This window comes from Calypte anna, chromosome 4A, assembly GCF_003957555.1.
Source record: "Calypte anna isolate BGI_N300 chromosome 4A, bCalAnn1_v1.p, whole genome shotgun sequence".
Lineage (NCBI taxonomy): Eukaryota > Metazoa > Chordata > Aves > Apodiformes > Trochilidae > Calypte > Calypte anna.
This window is the reverse complement of record NC_044248.1, coordinates 34,829,835-34,847,966: the sequence shown is the minus strand read 5'-3', so window position 1 is coordinate 34,847,966 and position 18,132 is coordinate 34,829,835. Positions and strand designations below refer to the sequence as shown.

At 38.8% G+C, this 18,132-nt stretch overlaps 1 protein-coding gene across 3 annotated transcripts in view; it reads right to left on the bottom strand.

Moving 5' to 3' along the window:
• SH3D19 (SH3 domain containing 19) overlaps window positions 1-18,132 on the bottom strand; it is an 83,584-nt gene that overhangs the window by 4,380 nt on the left and 61,072 nt on the right. For all 3 annotated transcript variants that reach the window (XM_030450033.1, XM_030450032.1, XM_030450034.1), the window contains 11 exons: window positions 15,063-15,175; window positions 12,853-12,911; window positions 9,587-9,851; window positions 8,211-8,279; window positions 6,883-6,952; window positions 6,437-6,567; window positions 4,086-4,144; window positions 2,249-2,436; window positions 1,941-1,993; window positions 1,241-1,427; window positions 266-363 (listed from right to left, as the gene is read on the bottom strand). In XM_030450033.1, coding sequence (XP_030305893.1) covers window positions 266-363; window positions 1,241-1,427; window positions 1,941-1,993; window positions 2,249-2,436; window positions 4,086-4,144; window positions 6,437-6,567; window positions 6,883-6,952; window positions 8,211-8,279; window positions 9,587-9,851; window positions 12,853-12,911; window positions 15,063-15,175 — 1,292 coding nt within the window. The remainder of the gene's footprint in view (window positions 1-265; window positions 364-1,240; window positions 1,428-1,940; window positions 1,994-2,248; window positions 2,437-4,085; window positions 4,145-6,436; window positions 6,568-6,882; window positions 6,953-8,210; window positions 8,280-9,586; window positions 9,852-12,852; window positions 12,912-15,062; window positions 15,176-18,132) is intronic.

Below are 18,132 nucleotides of genomic sequence, written 5' to 3'. Positions count from 1 at the left end.
GTCATGTTTAGGAATGCAAAGGAATTTTGCAGTTCTTGCCCTCTTTTCAATGTCTTCAGTGAAGATTTTGCTAATACGAAACAAGTGAGAAGGGCAAAATTTTTTTTGGAGTGGCCATTTATCAAATGAATTAGAATAAGCATAGATACTATGTGCTTATTTTTCTTTTATTCCAAGCCTATTTTCACAGTGGAGAAATTCTGGGTTTCTGCATTCTTTGGGAGCATAAGACCTTTTGGAAAATGGGGCTGAGTTAGGTACTTACTTTGAAGGAAAGCTCATCTTCATTTTCTCCATGAAAATCATAAAGAGCTTTGGCTTTTCCTTTCTTCCCTCCTACAGACTGTGGCAGCTCTACCCTGGCTGCAGAACACAGACAAGACAAGTTATTTGGATTAAAGTGAAATAGATCTCTGTTTTTGGAGAAGCTTCCTGTCATTCTTGTTTTATCCCCATTAGTGGAGAAAAATATCCAGATGTTATTTCAATTGCTACTTAGCAAACTCACTCTCCTGCTGCAAATAAATCTCTACTGACACCATTTCATTTTACACATTTTCCTGGTGCTGCTTCTAAGAGGCTGAGATTTAAAGTTCACTTTACTTGAACTTTCCAATGGTGATATCTAATAAAAGCTGTCTTTTCCTCTTTATACTTGGAGATGAAGTGGCATCTGCTGTGTGTTATTTACCAGTTAGGTGGAATTTATTTCCTGTCACCTTTCACTTGAGGTTTTACTTGCAAAAACTATGAGGAAAATTTGTGATTTGCTTTGTAGTCTGTGAAGGTTTTGACTGCATTTATTTGGGGACCAAACAAGCTTGGAGAGACTAAGCAGTGTTCATTCCTTGCTTCACCAAGGGGATTGCAAAGGTTCTGTGCCAAGACACAGCAATGGTAGCTATTTACAGTTCTACCACCTCTTGAGCTGTTCTGCAGAGCTTCTCTTCAGCTGAAGGAGAACCTGGCCCCCACCACAGCTTCTGTACCCCTGAATCCTACTAAAGGAAGCTCAATGGTTCTGTTTGTGCTCAAACCACACTTGAAACTGACAAAGAGTATCTCACCTCCTAGATATCAGTGACTAGAGCATTGTATTGCCATCAGTAGAGAGGGTAGTTCAACACTTACTTTAGCTTTAGCATATTAAAGACTGGTGGTGGTTGGGTTCCCCAAAAAGTCTGTCATGCCTGTCACAACCCAAGGAATAATGAATTGCTGATTAGTAGGAGCACTGTACCTGAACAGGTCTGAACAAAAACTACTGGGAAAATCCCTTCCTTGTCATTCAGTCTTCCTCTGTACCACTCCGAATCTACTTGTTCCAGTATTTGGATGTAGTCTCCCTTTTTAAAGGATAAATCATCTTTGGTTTCTGCTGTAAAATCATGAAGTGCTTCACACCACTCTTCTGGGCGTCTGTTGTTCTATTTGAGTGAACAGAAGAAATGCATTAATTTTAGAAGTGTTAATGGAGCCATAAGCTGATGGATGCTGGTGAAAGCAGCTGTGCAGAACACAGGTGTCCTGACTTTCTCTCCTACAATAGTGCCACTGCAGATGTAGACTAGAATGGCATTTCAGCAATTACTGCAGAATTTTATCTAGCTCAGATGCATTCCTTTTTATCACTGGAGGCAAGAGACAGGATTAATATATTCAAAATTAGGCCACTGCAGCAATACTTAAAATAGAACTAAAGAGTTTGCTCAGGCACAAATGATAAAAATTTGCTTAAATTAATTTGCCAGAAGCTATAAATTCAATCAGTTTAGGGCAGCTGTCAGAATTCAAGATGTGACCATGCAGCACTGTGTGTTGTGGCAGTTGTGTTACATTTAGGTTTAAAATTATGCAGCTAATCTGCATTATAATAGAAAACCTGTGTAAATCTGAAACTTCTATGTAAATTCTGGCCCTCACCTATAACATTTTATTACCTGAGGAAGGGAAGAGGAAACCTCAGCCTTGTTCTTCAGTGCTGATCCTGTACCTACATAAGTAAAGGACAACTTAGAACCGCAGCAATTGACTATTTGAAATGTCATTAATGGTAGAGATTTTAGACAGTCACAGTGTTATTAAGATTAACTTCTTCAGAAGTCCAACTATTCCTTTTGATTTTTTCTTATCTGTCTTCTTTCCTTTCCTACTTCCTTCCCCCTGTCATTGTCCTTTTGGACTTTTCTCCTATGTGCATGCAGTACAAAACCATGTTCTCAAACATTTTTTTCAAATATATTTATACCTGTTCCAGGCAGATCTTCAATTACTTCCACAAAGTTCAAGGGGAAAATTCCAGATGTGCCTCTGAGCTCCCCTTTGGCCCATTCATCATTTACATATTCTTTAAGGATAATTGTTTCACCTTCTGAAAAGCTGAGTTCATCTTTCTGATCTCCAATATATTCAAATCGTGCTACACATCTTGGGACTCTGCAGAAACAAAAAAGAAGCTTATATTGATATTAATTATTATTTTCCACTTAATAAGGCAGCACTGTGCAAAATATGGAGTGATACCAGAATGCACTGGATGTAGAACAGGTAAAAAATAGGGGGTTTAGCCCTGGTTCACATCTCAGCTTTACGTGGAAGATGAGCATGGAATCTGGAGGAGCTGGACACAACTTCAGCATCCCAGTTTGTGGCTCTTGCAGTATTTTGCACAACACCCTATTTCTCTTCCAAACAACACAAAAACCCCACTTTATTTCTGAGCTACCTGTACCACTTTAATATTTTTCCCTATATTCAGGTGAGTGTCCTGATATCCTTTTGTTCAGTCTGGTGTTTTTTTTATAAAATAGCACCCAATTTAAATGCAGTCAAACAGGGGCAGGTGGTGAGTGTTGTGTATTTGTCCCAAGTCCCAGATAGATGGACATTTCAAAGGGGGAAGCTACATTTTATCTACTTTGGCAAACTTTATTCTGTAAAATCTATGGCAGGCATGAGGAAAAAAATATATATCAAAGACAGAAACATCAGTGTGTCTGGTAAACTTCTGCATAATTTGGTATAATATTGCGAGGAAAATTTTTTCTCAAATAGATGTAACAATTTCATAAACTATTACAATAAATTTAAGAAATTACTCTAAGAATATTTTTCATTTATCAGAAATATCATGCTAGAAAAAAAAAGTTATAATAGGCTTTAATTCTTTATTTAGAATACAACCAATGTAAAAAGCTTGATTCCCACCCCTCTTCTCCATTCATATCTTTGCTAAGTGTCAGACAGAGCATGCACTTTGTTTCTTTCTTAATTAAAAAAAAATGTAAAATTAGTTCTGTTTTTTTTTAAAGGCAAGTGAAGCTCTGTGTGAAGAACAAACTGAATGATTACATTGATACATTAATTACTGCAATGAATGATTATGAAATCAAATAACTCATGAAAAATTGTTCCTTGCCCACCAATCTAATACAAGATGTCTGCAAATCAGAAATAAAAGTGCTTGAAATACGTGGGATAATTTGACATGGGGAACTTTAATTCACCTAAAGAGTAACACACTTTAAGGTTAGATAGATTTCTCTACTTAAAGTTATGTTCTGTATCCTTCTGTCTTGTTCTTTCAAATGAGCAGAAGCCCCACACCATGTTACACCTCAGGAGGATACTGGAGGGAAGTAACAGCAGAGGGAGCAAAGAGCAGAGGGTGCAATGCTGCTGAAGTTACTCAGATTGGTTCAGTTTCTGTAACCAATTTTCATGAAAAATTATGGAAGATGCTACTACAGCTCACAGGAAGAAGGAGAGGGAGTGAAGGGAACTATATCTGTGTAAAGATATCACAAGATATTAAAGATATTTATTATAATGATAAAATGATATACCAATTTTTAATGCGATTAAATGAGCTCTTAGGCTTTTTTACCTGAATACTAAACATAATACTAAAAACTAAAATGTCATTAACTTTCAGTTTTGAGAGCTTTATTTTTTTTAATGCATTTTGGTGAAGAAGCTGTTAACTGTATTAACCTCAGTGCAGGTAACATATTCTATAAAGTTATTTTTCTTTTTACTTGATAGTAAATCAGGATAAGAAAGAAAATAAGATTTATCTGACTCACTTAAGACACTGTGATGAAGAGGGTGTTTTTTTCCTGTTGCCTTCTTCTGGAACATCAATCTGTATAAGACAACAAAATAAGTAAAAACTTTCATTTTCAAGCTTATGGCAAGATAACTACAAGAAATCTGGCACTGGTTAAAATAATCTGGTTTTCAGCTAAGCTTTAGCTTCAGGTATGACCTCCATGTGACTATAGCTCCTGAGTGCTATGATATATGGCCATACTGATGTTGATTTGGGGGTTTTATGCCTCATTTCTCATTTTTCTATCTCATGGCAACAAGGAGCACAATTTAATGTTGTCTTCCATAAAACTGGTTTAGTGTTTCTACTCGGGGCATGACTGAGTGACAGAATATGGGACTGGATGCTCCTACATGTTGTTGCATTAAGCAATTGTTCTCTACTGTTTACAATATATCTTCACTAATATATATTTACTAGTATACTAATTTACTAATATACTAGTATATATATTAATATACTATTTTACTAATATATTAGTATTTACTAATATTTATTAACGTAAAATATATCAATATATTTTTATATACTTTACATATAAAATTAAATGTTAATATAATTTACTAATATAATATATTTACTAATATATCACAATATCCAAAATTACTGTTTACAAGTATCCTTTCTGGGCTTTGGTAGCCAGCTGTCCTCCAAACAAAACCACATCTCAGAAACATCACTTGAATGCTGTTTGTTTGCTATATCCATGTATTGATTGTCTAAATTACATTTCTCCAATTCAAGTCCTTTATCATAGGAGGACTTCAACTGTATTTTTTGTGAGACATGAAGGGTGAGCTGTGAGATTTAGAAGATGACTGCATGCCAAGAGCCCCTGGGGACCCTGGTGAGGAGACTTGGGCCACTATCATCAAGAATGTTTCATGAGGTTATGTGAAGGAATGGAGGAAATCACACTGCCTTGTAGGATAAACCATCTTTGCAGTGCTCTTGCTTGAGGAGCTACATGGACAGGAGAATTCACTCAGCAAATTAGCCCCAGGTACTGTAGCAGACTTTTTTCCTGATTTTTTTTTTAATTTTGCTGAAACAAAAGGTATTTGCACTCACAAGTGAAACCACCTTTTATAACTAAAACAGAAATCTGAAATGCACCTTCCTTAGCTCTTAGGAAGTTGTATCTGTCCGTATCAATGCTGAATTTGACCCAAAATATGCATTTCACAGCTTTAACATAGTTTCTTTTCCCTGTTAGCCATCAGTAGTATCAATAACTTTTAAATTAAATTTTTTCATCTTTGTAAAAGCAGCTAATCAATTTAGCAATCAATTTTTTCCTTGTTAAAGCAAATGCAGCATAGTTCCATTATTAGTAACCATGAGTCTAATTTTTATTCTTCAGTACTTCTGAAATTTTCAAGTTTTTTTCCAGTAAGACTGTCACACCCTGTGTCACACACTCTGATGGCCACCAAATACTTGTTTTGTCCACATCCCAGCCAGTTGTTGGGGCCTGACACAGACTTTCTCTTTTACTGCCCAGCCATACACTTTCACTGAATTCTGGTGTCCATGTCCACATGAGTGGTGTGGATGGCCCAATAGCCATTTCTATTGCCACAAAATGGACTTTAATCTCATATTCAGGTTTGCAATAGATTTGAGCCAGCTTTTGAGGCACTGAACCATACTGCATCTCTTTTAAAGATGAAGGACTCAGTTAATTGCTACTGGGCTCTGAAACAGCACCTGTCTCTTGCCTGCTATTTACTGTCAAGTGTCATATTCAGTATCAGGATTGCTTTAAGCTGCTCACTTGCAATAACACTATCTCCTTGCACCATGCCAGCACAACCATTTTTGCAGCCACTTAGGTGAATTGATCCAGATGGAAAAAAAAATATTCTGAGAAAAAAACCCAAACATGTTTCATTGGGCCCAACTGCTGCTCTGACCTAATTGTCTACATGGCTATAAAAGTGTTGATTTTAGCACCTCTCCAGAGACAAGAACATGACAGAAACTGGTAGATGGGAGCAAGGCACAAAAAGCAGCCACCTTACAGAGTGATGCAGCTGTGAAAAATAATCTGCTCTGCAGACCCTGGGAGGCTACCTAGCTTAACAAAAAGAATCTGGTAAGGGCCATGATTTTCTCACTTGGCTTCAAATTAAGAGAAAAATAATCCCCCCTAACACAAACTGGTCATGCCACATCAAACATCTTTCTAATACCATACAAACAAGTTGCTGTGTCTCCCATGTTGCCAGAGGGAAAAGATTATCTAAACAGAGAATGGAGTAAAACACACAGGAGCTGTATTAAAATAGGAGCAGAAAACCAATGTATACAAAGCCTACATACAACTACTTTAACAAAGCTGGCAGGAAATATCCCTGTGTGATTCCCACATTTTCCTCTGTACCACTCAGCATTGATTTTCTCCAAAAGACAAACGGTGTCTCCAGAATGAAGGTCCAAGTCATCAGCATGCTCTGTAAAACAGCATCATTTCAGTCAACAGTAGTTTTCACACCTACTGATTTTCTCTAAGTAAAATCTTCTTAACATAGATACCACAGACAAAAGCAGAATGAGTTTCCAAAAAGTTTTAATTACACTTGCAAAACCAGTTAGCTTTAACTAAAAGTCTGGCCCAATTATAGCTAAGCCCATGGACTTGAACTTCTCTGTGTGCAGACCTTGCAGGCTAAACCTCCTCATAGTATTTAAGCTCTTAATTCAAAAGAAATTTCCCATCTGAAAGTCTTGGAGTAAAACAAGCCTCCAGAATATTCACATCTACTTACCTGCAGGAAAATCATGCAGGACTACAGCATGAGGTGCACTTGTGTCAGAAACTTTTGGAGGGTTTGAATCCTGACAACGACAAATAAATCCAAATGGTTTATAAATCATGAAAGGTACAGAGATTCTCTGTCACGACTCTGAAGGTAATTTTCTGACTTTAATACCAGAACAACATTTTGTCCAAAGAATCACCTTGGGATGCAATAGTTGGTATTGGTCACACATCTATGAGTCAGAATTCACCTTTCACCAGTGTAAACCTGAAAAGCATTCCACCAAAATCTGCTTTTAAGCTGCTTGAAAGAAGGGAAGCCATGTGACTGTGTCCACTATAGACAAAGCCTCAGCTATCTCTGTGGGTCAAAAAATCTGGAGCATTTGTCAACAACTCTCATTGCAAGGGTTGTGGTCAAACTTTGCTTGGTACTGTGTGCCACCAGTTACTCCTCCTGGCTCCCAAAGAACTCTCCAGCCCAATTCTCCCCAGCAGTCATTGGGGGCAGTGTATCTACCAGCTGCCAAGCTTTTTAGAGGGACAAGCAAATCACAGGGTCTTTGCTTGCTGGGAGGAAATGACAATTTTGTTGTGGGATCTTTATATAGGGAAATCAGGTTCAAAATGCTAAGCTTTCTTCTCTATGCCACCCACTAGGAATTTTAGACTACACTGATGACAATCACTGTGTGTGAATTACAGTTATTTGGTACAAAAAACCCCCAACCAAACAAAAAAAAATCCCAACACTGACAAAGGCCAGAATAATATCAATTACAACAGAATTAATGGAAATCTATTTCAGCCATGTAGGTTTCTGATAATAATCAAAAAGGCTGCTCAGAGCTACAGGTTACATAGCTATTTAGTGTTAATACAGTCATGCCCTAAAAGCAGCTTAAGTTCTGTAGATGCAGAGATTGAAAAATACTTTGAAATTCTTATGTCAAGGCCAATTCACTGATACATCATTTATAGCACTTCATAAAACTACTTGCTTATCTTTTGCTCACTTTTCAGCTACTCAGCCAAGGGAGTGATTATCTTTCTATGAGGCAGTGGAACTTAAACAGTTTCCTCTCCCTTCTGGCACTCCAAGTAATTACTGTCTCCCTGCTCCCTAAGTAGAATGTCACTGTGCTATAAGGCAAATCACCATTATTGGGTTTTGCTCTGGTGGTTGTTTTGATTTTGTATTTAAAGAAACACAAGGATTTAATAAACCACTATTACTTTTCTCAGTGTAACTTTTAAAGCCCAAAGCACTTGATACTTCAGTGTATACAGGAGTCTCACTCATTAAATATTTACCAGCAGAAAAAAATGCCTTACCTTACAGGACAGTTCTCCAGGGTTCCTGGGAAGGCATTCTTCCTTGGCAGCTCCGTGAGGCACAGGTAACTTGAATAGAAAGAGAAGCAAATGGAAGAGTTTCTTTCAATTCTGAGCACCTGGAATTTCCTCTGCAAGTGCAAGTGGTCAGACAGTGGCACTATTCAAATCACCTATTCAAGAGCCCAGTGGAAGAAGACAACCTCCTTTGGAAAGCATTCAGAACTTGCTGGCCATAGAAACTGCTACTTGGAGAAACCCAGGTGTTGCCATCTGCTTTAAAGGTGTCCTAGCCACCTAACTGGGTTAAGTACCATGTTCAGCAACACACTGAACAAGCGTTCATGTGAACATGTACAGAAATGTATTCATTTGTCATGGAGGGCACTGGAAAAACAACCTGGGAGGAAAACTTCATTGACAGGAACACTCGAGGAGAGAGAACTATCCATGATCTGCTACTGAAAAAACCCTAAATCTACAAGAAGTCACATGTTCCTTAGGTAAACAGGCGTGACTACACCAGAGAGGAAGCAACACACTTCCCTTATCTCAAAGCTGTTCCTCATATCAATTTCTCTCTCTTGCTTGCTCCTCTGCTGCACCAAGGATCTAAATGCAATAATGACAATCAAGGAGAAGGCAACAGAAGCTTCTACTTCATGCTGAATGTTGGCATTTTTCATGGTAGCGTTGTGTGGGTGCTGTTTTTTGACAACAGCACCAGCTCTTCAAGCAGTCACCAGCTGTGATCATGGACCAGTTTCAAGTACCTGGAGGAAGACTATCACCTTTTTATATTGAACTATTTATATTTAATACTCCCTAATAACACAAGCAATAACAAAAGCAAACACTTTTATAATGAAAAGGAATGGCATCAATAGGATGAAAATGTAAGGTAACTGACATTACAACCCTCACAATTTGCAGGCTTGATTAAGCAAAGTAAACTACTTTTTAAGTTTTGAAGCCCCCTCAGTTTTTTAAGTATTTTGGCATATACAGGAAAAACAATGTATAAATGCAATTATTCAGCATAATTTTACATGCTGTAATTGACTGTAAAATAAATAACCTGAAACCAGAATTTCTGCATGGAAGTCTTATATATAAAAATCACACATATACACAAAAATACACATACACTTACACCTATACTTTGCATTTATACCTTGCACTCCAGTGTTACCTTACAGTACTTATCACAATTTATCTATTAGTATTTTTCTAAGGAAGTACAGCATCAAGATGAAGGTGAAAGATGCACTTTGAAAGCCACATCATAGTAACCCACCTTACAACCTTTTTCACTACTATGTTAACCAGCACTGATTTCTAAACTACAGTCTCAGATATTCTATCCCAGTTCTCACCATGTATTTATTGTAGAGAGGATGACCTGGTTTAGGTCTAGGAGGTAATGCTGGATCTAGATTTTTAAAGACTTGACTTTTTGCTCTCTTGGGCCCCAATCTGAACTTGCTGGGTTTTTTATCAATAGCAATGTCAGAAGTAGATCGTGGCAGAGCGTTCTTCTGGGAGGAGGTCTTGGCTGAAGACAGTTTTGGTGGAGGTGGCCTTCCAGGAACACCTTTAGGTGGGGGAGGCCGAGCAGGTATAATTTTTCCATCCACAGGCCTAAAAAGTGAGCAAAACATCAGATAAATATGCATATTAATGTCTGTCACCTCATCCTCCACCACAGCCCTAGCTAGAGAGGTGTAATGAGGAAGTGTGACCCATAATGACCTGGGCTGTAGAGTGTGTGGTATCTGAAGCTCTCCAAGAATACATGAACTCTTTCAGATACTGGGACTGGATGACCAAGCCCTTAGACAGAGCAATTCAACACATATTTTTCCAAATCTGCTCACCACTTTCACTTACTAACAGCCTTCCAGATTCCTTAGGAGCCCATTACCTAAGCAGGATTCACCAATCCTTTAGAAGGAGATTTGTCTGAAGCTGTCTCAGAAGAGAGTCCTTCTGGTGGAGAGCTTTAGTGAAAGCCCTGAGAAGCTCTGCTGGTTTAGCTGGTCTTCAGGAATGAGCCTGAAGGACATTCCTTGGGATGTCACAGAATCACAGCATGTTTTGGGTTGGAAGGGACCTTAAAGATCATCTAGTTCCAACTCCCTTGCCATGGGCAGGGACACCTCCCATTAGACCAGGTTGCTCAAAGCCCCATCCAACCTGGTCTTGAACACTTCCAGGGATGGAGAATCCACAGCTTCTCTGGGCAACCTGTACCAGCACCTCACCACCTTCACCATAAAGAATTCCTTCCTAATATCTAATCTAAATCTACCTTCTTTCAGCTTAAAACCATTACCCCTTATCCTGTCACTACAAGCCCTTGTAAAAAGTCCCTCCCATGCTTTCCTGTAGCCCCCATCAAATACTGGAAGGCTGCCCTAAGCTCTTCCCAGAAACTGCCCTTCTGCAGGTTGAGCAACCCCAACTCTCTCAGTCTGTCTTCATAGGAGAGGTTCTCCAGCCCTCTGATCATCTTCATGGCCCTCCTCTGGACTCACTCCAAGAGCTCCATGACTTCCCTTCTGTTGGTTGCTCCAGAATCAGACCCAGCACTCCAGGTGAGGTCTCACCAGAGCAGAGCAGAGGGGGAGAATCCCCTCCCTTGACCTGCTGGCCATGCTGCTCCTCATGCAGCCCAGGACACAGCTGGTTTTCTGGGCTGCAAGCACACATTGCCAGGTCATGTTGAGCTTCTCATCAACCAACCCTCCTAAGTCCTTCTCCTCAGGGCTGTTCCCAGTCCATCTCACTTACTTGAAGTGACTTTGGAGCCTCTGCTAAAACTCGTGACATGGCAATACCTCACACAATGGCACCAGTAGCAGAATTTACTATTTTCATGCAACAGAAATCTACTGCAGAGAGAAAACACCTGTGGAAATACTCCAGTTTTCTGGCAATGCTGAGGTACCACACTCTTATTACTGTACAAGTAGCTTGGAAACCAAAATCAGGCACTACCAAGTAACAGTGGTAATTTAAAAAGCCAAATCAACCAAAACCAACTAAAAAATCCCCCTTACTAAGCATTGATTAGAAAAAAAACCCAACACTGTCCGTAAAGTACAAAGAGTGTGGCCAAATCAGTAATTTGCTAATTAAAAATCACCTCTGTTATAAACAAGCATTATGCACATAAAATATTGATGTCCTACTGTTAAGAACCCTGGCACTACCACTACTCCAAAAATACAATATTGTTTGAATGTTAATGGGAAATCTTCAGGCAGTTTCTGCAAGTTTCTGCTACTATTGGTCTCTCTTTTTTTACATACTTTAATTCAGCATAATTTTTTGCTCATGTGAATTCCTCCAAGGTCTTTAAAAATTATCAACCACAACAAATATGCATTACTGGACCTTTGGAGTATCCTGACATATTTTGTGAGTGTTATCCACTACATGAAAAGATATTCATGCTCTACTAATGCTCCTAATAAGAGTTCTCTCTTGCGATTTGAATATAGATTATATTTAAAATAAGAAAAAAAATATTCCTTCCTTGGCCTCATCCTAAATTAGGTATTTTTAGTATTGACAGAGGGGGAAATTCTAAGTTAGACTTCTTTAAATCTGGAAACAAACCAACCCATGCGTTTGTAAGGCAACTCAAGTAAACAGGAAAAGTGTAACAATAAAATCAGAGAATTATTACTGCCTATCTTAAAAAAAAATTAAAATAATCCATTTGAGCAGAGAAGTGAAAGGACAAAATGTATACTGTAGTTCCAGAGGCCCTGGGAAGAATCAGGAACACTGTTATGCTAAATTGAATGGGGGAAAGTATCAGGCCTATAAGGGGTAATAATGAGGTGTTTCCTTGTGGGTACAGTGACATTAATGAATACTTAGTGTTATTGGTAAGCTATAATACCAAGCTAAGTTTAATAATTGAAAGATTATCCCGTGTTGTGTCCTGACACAACAGAGCAAACTCTTGTGTTTGAACACACAGAGTGCAGATGCTGAGATGCTGCAGTGGGCCAGCTAGCCAGGGCCTTATGCCCTCCAGCTTGCCTCTGGCATGTAGTAGACCTAAATTTAAGGCTGGTCCAGCTACTTTGACCTCTGCAGCCCTTCTTTCTTATTGGCTCTAAAGAATTAAAAACTCAAGGTTATAATTGATTCTGGACCTTCACGGGCATTTTTTGATCTGAAGTGAACTGTATAAACCAGCCAGTTCTTCTGAGGAGGTGCTGGCCCAGCATCTGTCCTTTTCAGGATGGCAGCATCTGCCACCTCCATTCCTTCAGCACTCAAGCTCAGCCACAAGTGCAAGGGCTGCTGATCAAAAGGTCAGCAGCATGCAGGAGGGGATGTTCTGCGTTCAGCTGAGGGTGGAAAGGTTAAAGATGCAGAAAGGAATGACTGTCAGCAGCTGCTGTACATTAGCTGAAGAGCCAAACAGCTGTCCTCCTATAATCTCCCTGCTCATACCAATAACATACAAATAAGTATTAATAAGCTAGCAACTTGGTCCTGCCTATTTAATAGTGAGCATACTACCTACCCAAGCCTACTGAGTTAGGTGGTGTCTACACTGAGACTGGGTAGGCAAACTAACTCAGAAACACCACTTTTAGCTGAATCCCTGAACACTTACCTTGGGGGTAGTGCAGATTCTAGCTGAGGCACTCCACCTTGTTCTGAATGATCCAACTCCTACAAAGATTCAAGAGAAAAAAAGCTGCTTATTTAAGCCTAAGTAAAAAAAATTATCTTATTTAAACGCTGTGTTTCTTACACTAAATTATATCCTACAGACAGGAAAGCTAAGAGTTTCTGGAAGCCTGGGAATAAGGCAATAATATCATGCTGTGTTCTAGCATTTTAAAGTCTTGTTGGATGTACAGGGAGATGTAAATAACATGGGGACTACTTGAATCACAGCTTAAACTGTGCATTAGGTATGACCAACACTCTTTTCCTACTGCCTGGGAGTCAGGGCTTAAGAGCCAGATTGTACAATTTCACTGCCTGTAGTATTCCATCTGCTGCAGTTATATTATCAAATTTGATTTAACTCTGACAGATAAAACGCTTTGAAGAGGCTTAAAGCAGAGAACATGACATTGATGTAACCTGCACAGGACAGCATCTCTTGCAAATAACATTAGCTCTCAGGAAAGAAGGCATTGAAGTATGTTTCCTAAAGATCTCACAGATAAACCCTGGTGAATCTGGCTTTGGCATCACTCCTCTCAGCTGCCCATCCTGACCCTGCCAGAGATTCCCCATAGCAGAGTCAGTGGAGAGAAGCATGTGCCATATCTGAAGGGCTTGGACCAGAGTAAGGGATTAATAAGTTTCCATCCTTTCTGCCTCCTGCTGTTCATTTTCATCCCAGTGCCAGAGAGTACTGCCAACTCCACTGAACAAGCACAGCTGCTTGTGGCATAGAGTGGTAAAGCAGAGTGCTGAACCTGGGCTTAGAAGTATCCTTTTTGAAGCAGTAATTTTAAGTAGGTCTGAACACTCTTTTTTGCCTAATTAGGAATACATGTGCTCGAAACTGGTAAACAATTTCTGGATTTTTATCACCTAGAAAATACCTAGATGTGTTCTGTGAGAAAATTCTGACCCCTGATGAAGTCCCCAAATGAGTGTTCCAATTAGAAAGAAAACAACATGCCTCTTTCAAATGGGGATGTTATCCTCACACTGTTAATTTTCCTCTTCTATGTGAAAAGGAAGAAATCTGTGCCAACTGCTGCTCACAATCAAAAATTTCTACTGTTGCTAGTTAATCACTGCCACTGACAAACAATAAAAGTTTCAGAAGTACAGAAGTTCGCTTCCCAAAGATACAATTTAAATGTTCCAGTGGATTTCATGCAGTATTTTTCTGTAAAAAAACCCTCTGAAGTTTACACATGCCTGTCACAGTAACCTAGATGACATTGCAAAAGTTTTGGAGTTGCATTATATAAAATGGTTTTTAATGTCTTGTACTGGAAATTATGTTTTCAGCATTATCAAGAAAAGATGGGACTCCTGTGAATAGGTTCTTCTATCATAACATTTAAAACCCCTTTATTCTACCAGCAAAGGTAGCTACAAAGATATTTCTTGGCAGCTGTCCATCTAGTGAGGGCTTTTGATTTGATTCATCTTTTTACTGCCTATGGTTTCCATGAGATTCTCTCCCATTCTTGCCATCACAGCATTCAATATTTGGAAATTCTACTGTCATTTTCTAGTTTAATTCCCTTTTGTAAACATGTGTCAAAGGCATGCAGGATACATAGCTACAATGCCTAAGATTACCATGTGCTCAGGAGAAGAGCCTTACTTTCCAAAATAGATGGTTCTGCTCAGGCTCTGATAGGACCAGTAGAAAATGACTGGAAGGGAAGAGCTGAAGAAAGCAAGCTTCATTCATCTGCAGAAAACCTTCCTCTGCCTGGAAATTATCACAGATACTAAGAGGTACTATGTGTATAAAGAGAATAAAATATGTTTCTAAAGGACTTTGATAATATTTCAGTATTTAAATATCATTGGGCTTTGAACCATTTGCTTTTGAAACAAAACTGTAGAATACCCTGATTCCAGATGCTGAATACAGAAAATTGAAGACAGATGTGATCAAAGTTTAACAAAATCAACAAAGTGCTTTTCAGAACTGACAGCAGTCTAAATTAGCTAACTAAATTAGAGGATACAATTAAAAGAAATAAACCTTATATGTTTGTGTAGTCCTTTTCATCCTTTGTCCTTCAAATAACTTACTTTACAAATGCTTGAGAGCCACAAGAGATCTGTTAACCAAAGCAGACAAAGTCTTAATACAGGAAAACAGTTCTGACTTACCACTTTTTTTACTAGGTCAGCACTGTTGGGTGTTCCCACTGTGATATCAGAGGTGTTCCCAATAGGCTTTTCAGCAGGAAGCGGTGGAGGGCTATGTGGGATTTCACTTAAAGCTGTAAAAAAACCCAAAAGTTCCCAAATTAAAGTCTTATTAACTTCTTGACATGGACCAACAATAGGTTAGGGAATCCACCATGGTTTGGGGCATTTTTTTGTGAATGCAAGTGCCTTTCTCCAAGGCAGAGCAGCCAATGGACAGGACCACTTAAAGACTTGTAAAGAGATAAGGAACATGAAGGGAACATTGCAATTCTGAGGCTGACTTCAGAAATACTTCCCATCCTGCATAATGGATCTTCACTTTACTCTCAGGACACCAGCAAGTTATTCTAGGGTTTCAGGGTTTCAGCTGAAATACTTGTTGATATAATATTAGACGAGTAGAAGAGTTTCTACCCCTGGGAATGTCAGACTCATTACTGGATACCCTGAAACATCATCAACATCTCTCAGCTACATTTCTAAACTGGCTCACTTTTTTTCAGCTGTCAGCTCCTGGAATTTCCTTCAGGCTGGAAAACAGCTGAGGGTTATTTCAAGTAACCCTGAAGGATCAGGAGACTTGGATGGAAGAATCTCCAGAAAGGTAAAGGCAAGAAAAGAAACTGTTGTCTGCTACAAAATTTAGTTTGACATAAAGAAAACAGAGTTGGAAGGTCCCAGTAGTCTTTAAGGAACTAGAGCAACAGTATGGCTCTTGTGATGATGTCCTCAATCTCAATAAAGAACAGGAAAAACTGATAATTAAATGGTATTTGCTTTCAACATCTCTGCCACTGAAACCTGGGAAACACTTGAAGAAGTTTCATCAGTGTATTTTCCAATCATTTTGTCTTTATATTTCAGAACCTTGCCATCTATTTTACAATGTATACGTGTGCCAAGAAAAGTTAATTTCATACAAAGAATGTCAGACACTTAAGCTCTTCTGTCTTGCTGCCAGCTTTGGAGTTACATTAAAATTTGCATAGATAGCCTGGACATTTATAGGCTGATGAGAAAAAAGAGAAGAGATTCTATCAAAACAAAAACTTTCAGTTGCTCATTTAATGAAAAGTACTCTCAATTGTGAAATAACAAATAGGAAGGAGTGTTGTTTGTTTTTACCACCTCAGTTGCATTATTCTGATATAAAACCCTGGCGTGATGCTTAAAAATTGATCAGTTCAAGGGTAAATCCCTTTCGTACAGTAACTGAAGTGGAAGTTTAATTGCTTCATTTCTAAACACAGCTCAACAAAAAAGGTAATGCTAAACACTGGAGTTCAAATTCCCAAGCATCCAGCTCTGTCCCCTTTTTTGGTAGTGCTGAGTAGGGGTTTTCTGTTTGTTTATTGGGATTTTTACTTTTTTGATTGTGAACCCTACTATATCTTTGTTGTACTTTGACCTAGTTGTATTTTTCTCATTTTTTAACAATAAGCAGCTTACATTTCTGCAGCAGCTCCTATCTTAGAAAAGGTTACTCTGCTTTCTTGGAACATTCCCCTCTTCCTCACTTTGCATTAATCTTCCAGCCTCAGCCTCCCATAAAGCAGACTTTCACACACCCTTGACAACTGTAACTAAGTACAGTATGACCAGCAGTCTCCTGTGGAAAGCTGAATTACCACTAGAGAGCAGCAAGGGACCAGTTATCTACAAGTTCACAAGAGAATCCAGCTCAGGAAAAAACAGGAAAAAAAAATAATTTGTTGCTTTTTTTATTTTTATTTTTTTTTCTTTTTCTTTTTTCTTTTTTTTTTTTTCCACGGAAGTTACTATTTCCTTTGTGGAGAAAATTATCTCTTGGGTTCTACACAGAAGTCTGTAAACATATTCTTCCAAATTAAAAAAACCCCACTTTTATTTATGATCAGGTAATTAACAGAAAGAATTTTCCTCATAGATGTATCTTCAGTCTTCTCTGCATTTTAATTATTTCCACTTCATTTCTTACACATGCAGAGGAGAAGAAAACCTAGTAATTTAGTACTGGGATGGTGGTGGTGGTGGTGGGAGAAGGGAACAGGGGACATAATGAGAAAAAGTCTAATGAGAAAAGCCATCTGGACATCAGGTTGCTACAAGCTGGCTCTGCAGCTACTCAGTGCAGTGAAACATGATTTTGAAATGCAGCTTTTAAGAGCTATCATCTGACTTTTCTCCCTAATCTTTTGAGTATAAAGATACACAGAAGCAAGTATGTACTCCAGCATACAAAGATCAAAACAAAGACCTTGTGGCTCTCTGATAAATTTCCACTCTGAGATACTGTCAGTGCCATTTGTAAAGCTGTGAAGGATTAGAGGTGGAAGGCATTAGGGATACAGTAACAGTCAGAAAACTATAGTCAAGACCTTGACACAAAATTGAACCCATCAGGTTTTTGCATCCAAGTTCCTACATGCCTTTTTTAACTTCCTTAACTGCTACCAAAACAGTATAGCTTAAGTGCCCATACATAGATTTGTAGATCCACATCTAACAAGGGTCAAGGGAATTTTTGATGCAAGCTGTGAAAACTATGCTTACATCCCAACTAAGATGTGTTTGAAGCAGCTTAATACACTGATGCTGTTCCTGTGACAAGTGGGGGCCAAATATCTTAAGCTGATACCAGAAGAGAAGGCAATTTGACCAAAGGTACAGATCAGTAATGTGGTTTACTGACAAAACAAACAAGCTTGCTGCTGCTGCAAGGCTCTCCTTCAGCTCTGTACTGCCAACCTTTAGGATCCCTGCCCTACACCATCTACTCTCTGATATACATTAGCTCCATAAGGTGTGAGGGACACCAAACTTAACAGAAGGGAGGGAGCCACACAAGGTACCCAGGAGGCAGAGAGAGGGGAACAGGACTCCCAGCTATTTTCCCCTCTCACCACAGCCCTTAGGTTGGCTCTTCTGTCTTGTCAGACTGTACCATGGGATTCCTTTGGTAGCTAATACAGCTAGTAAAGAGCAACTTGGTTAGGAAATAGCAAGTTCCAGTTAAAATAATTTCCTGATAAGAGATTTCTCAGACAAT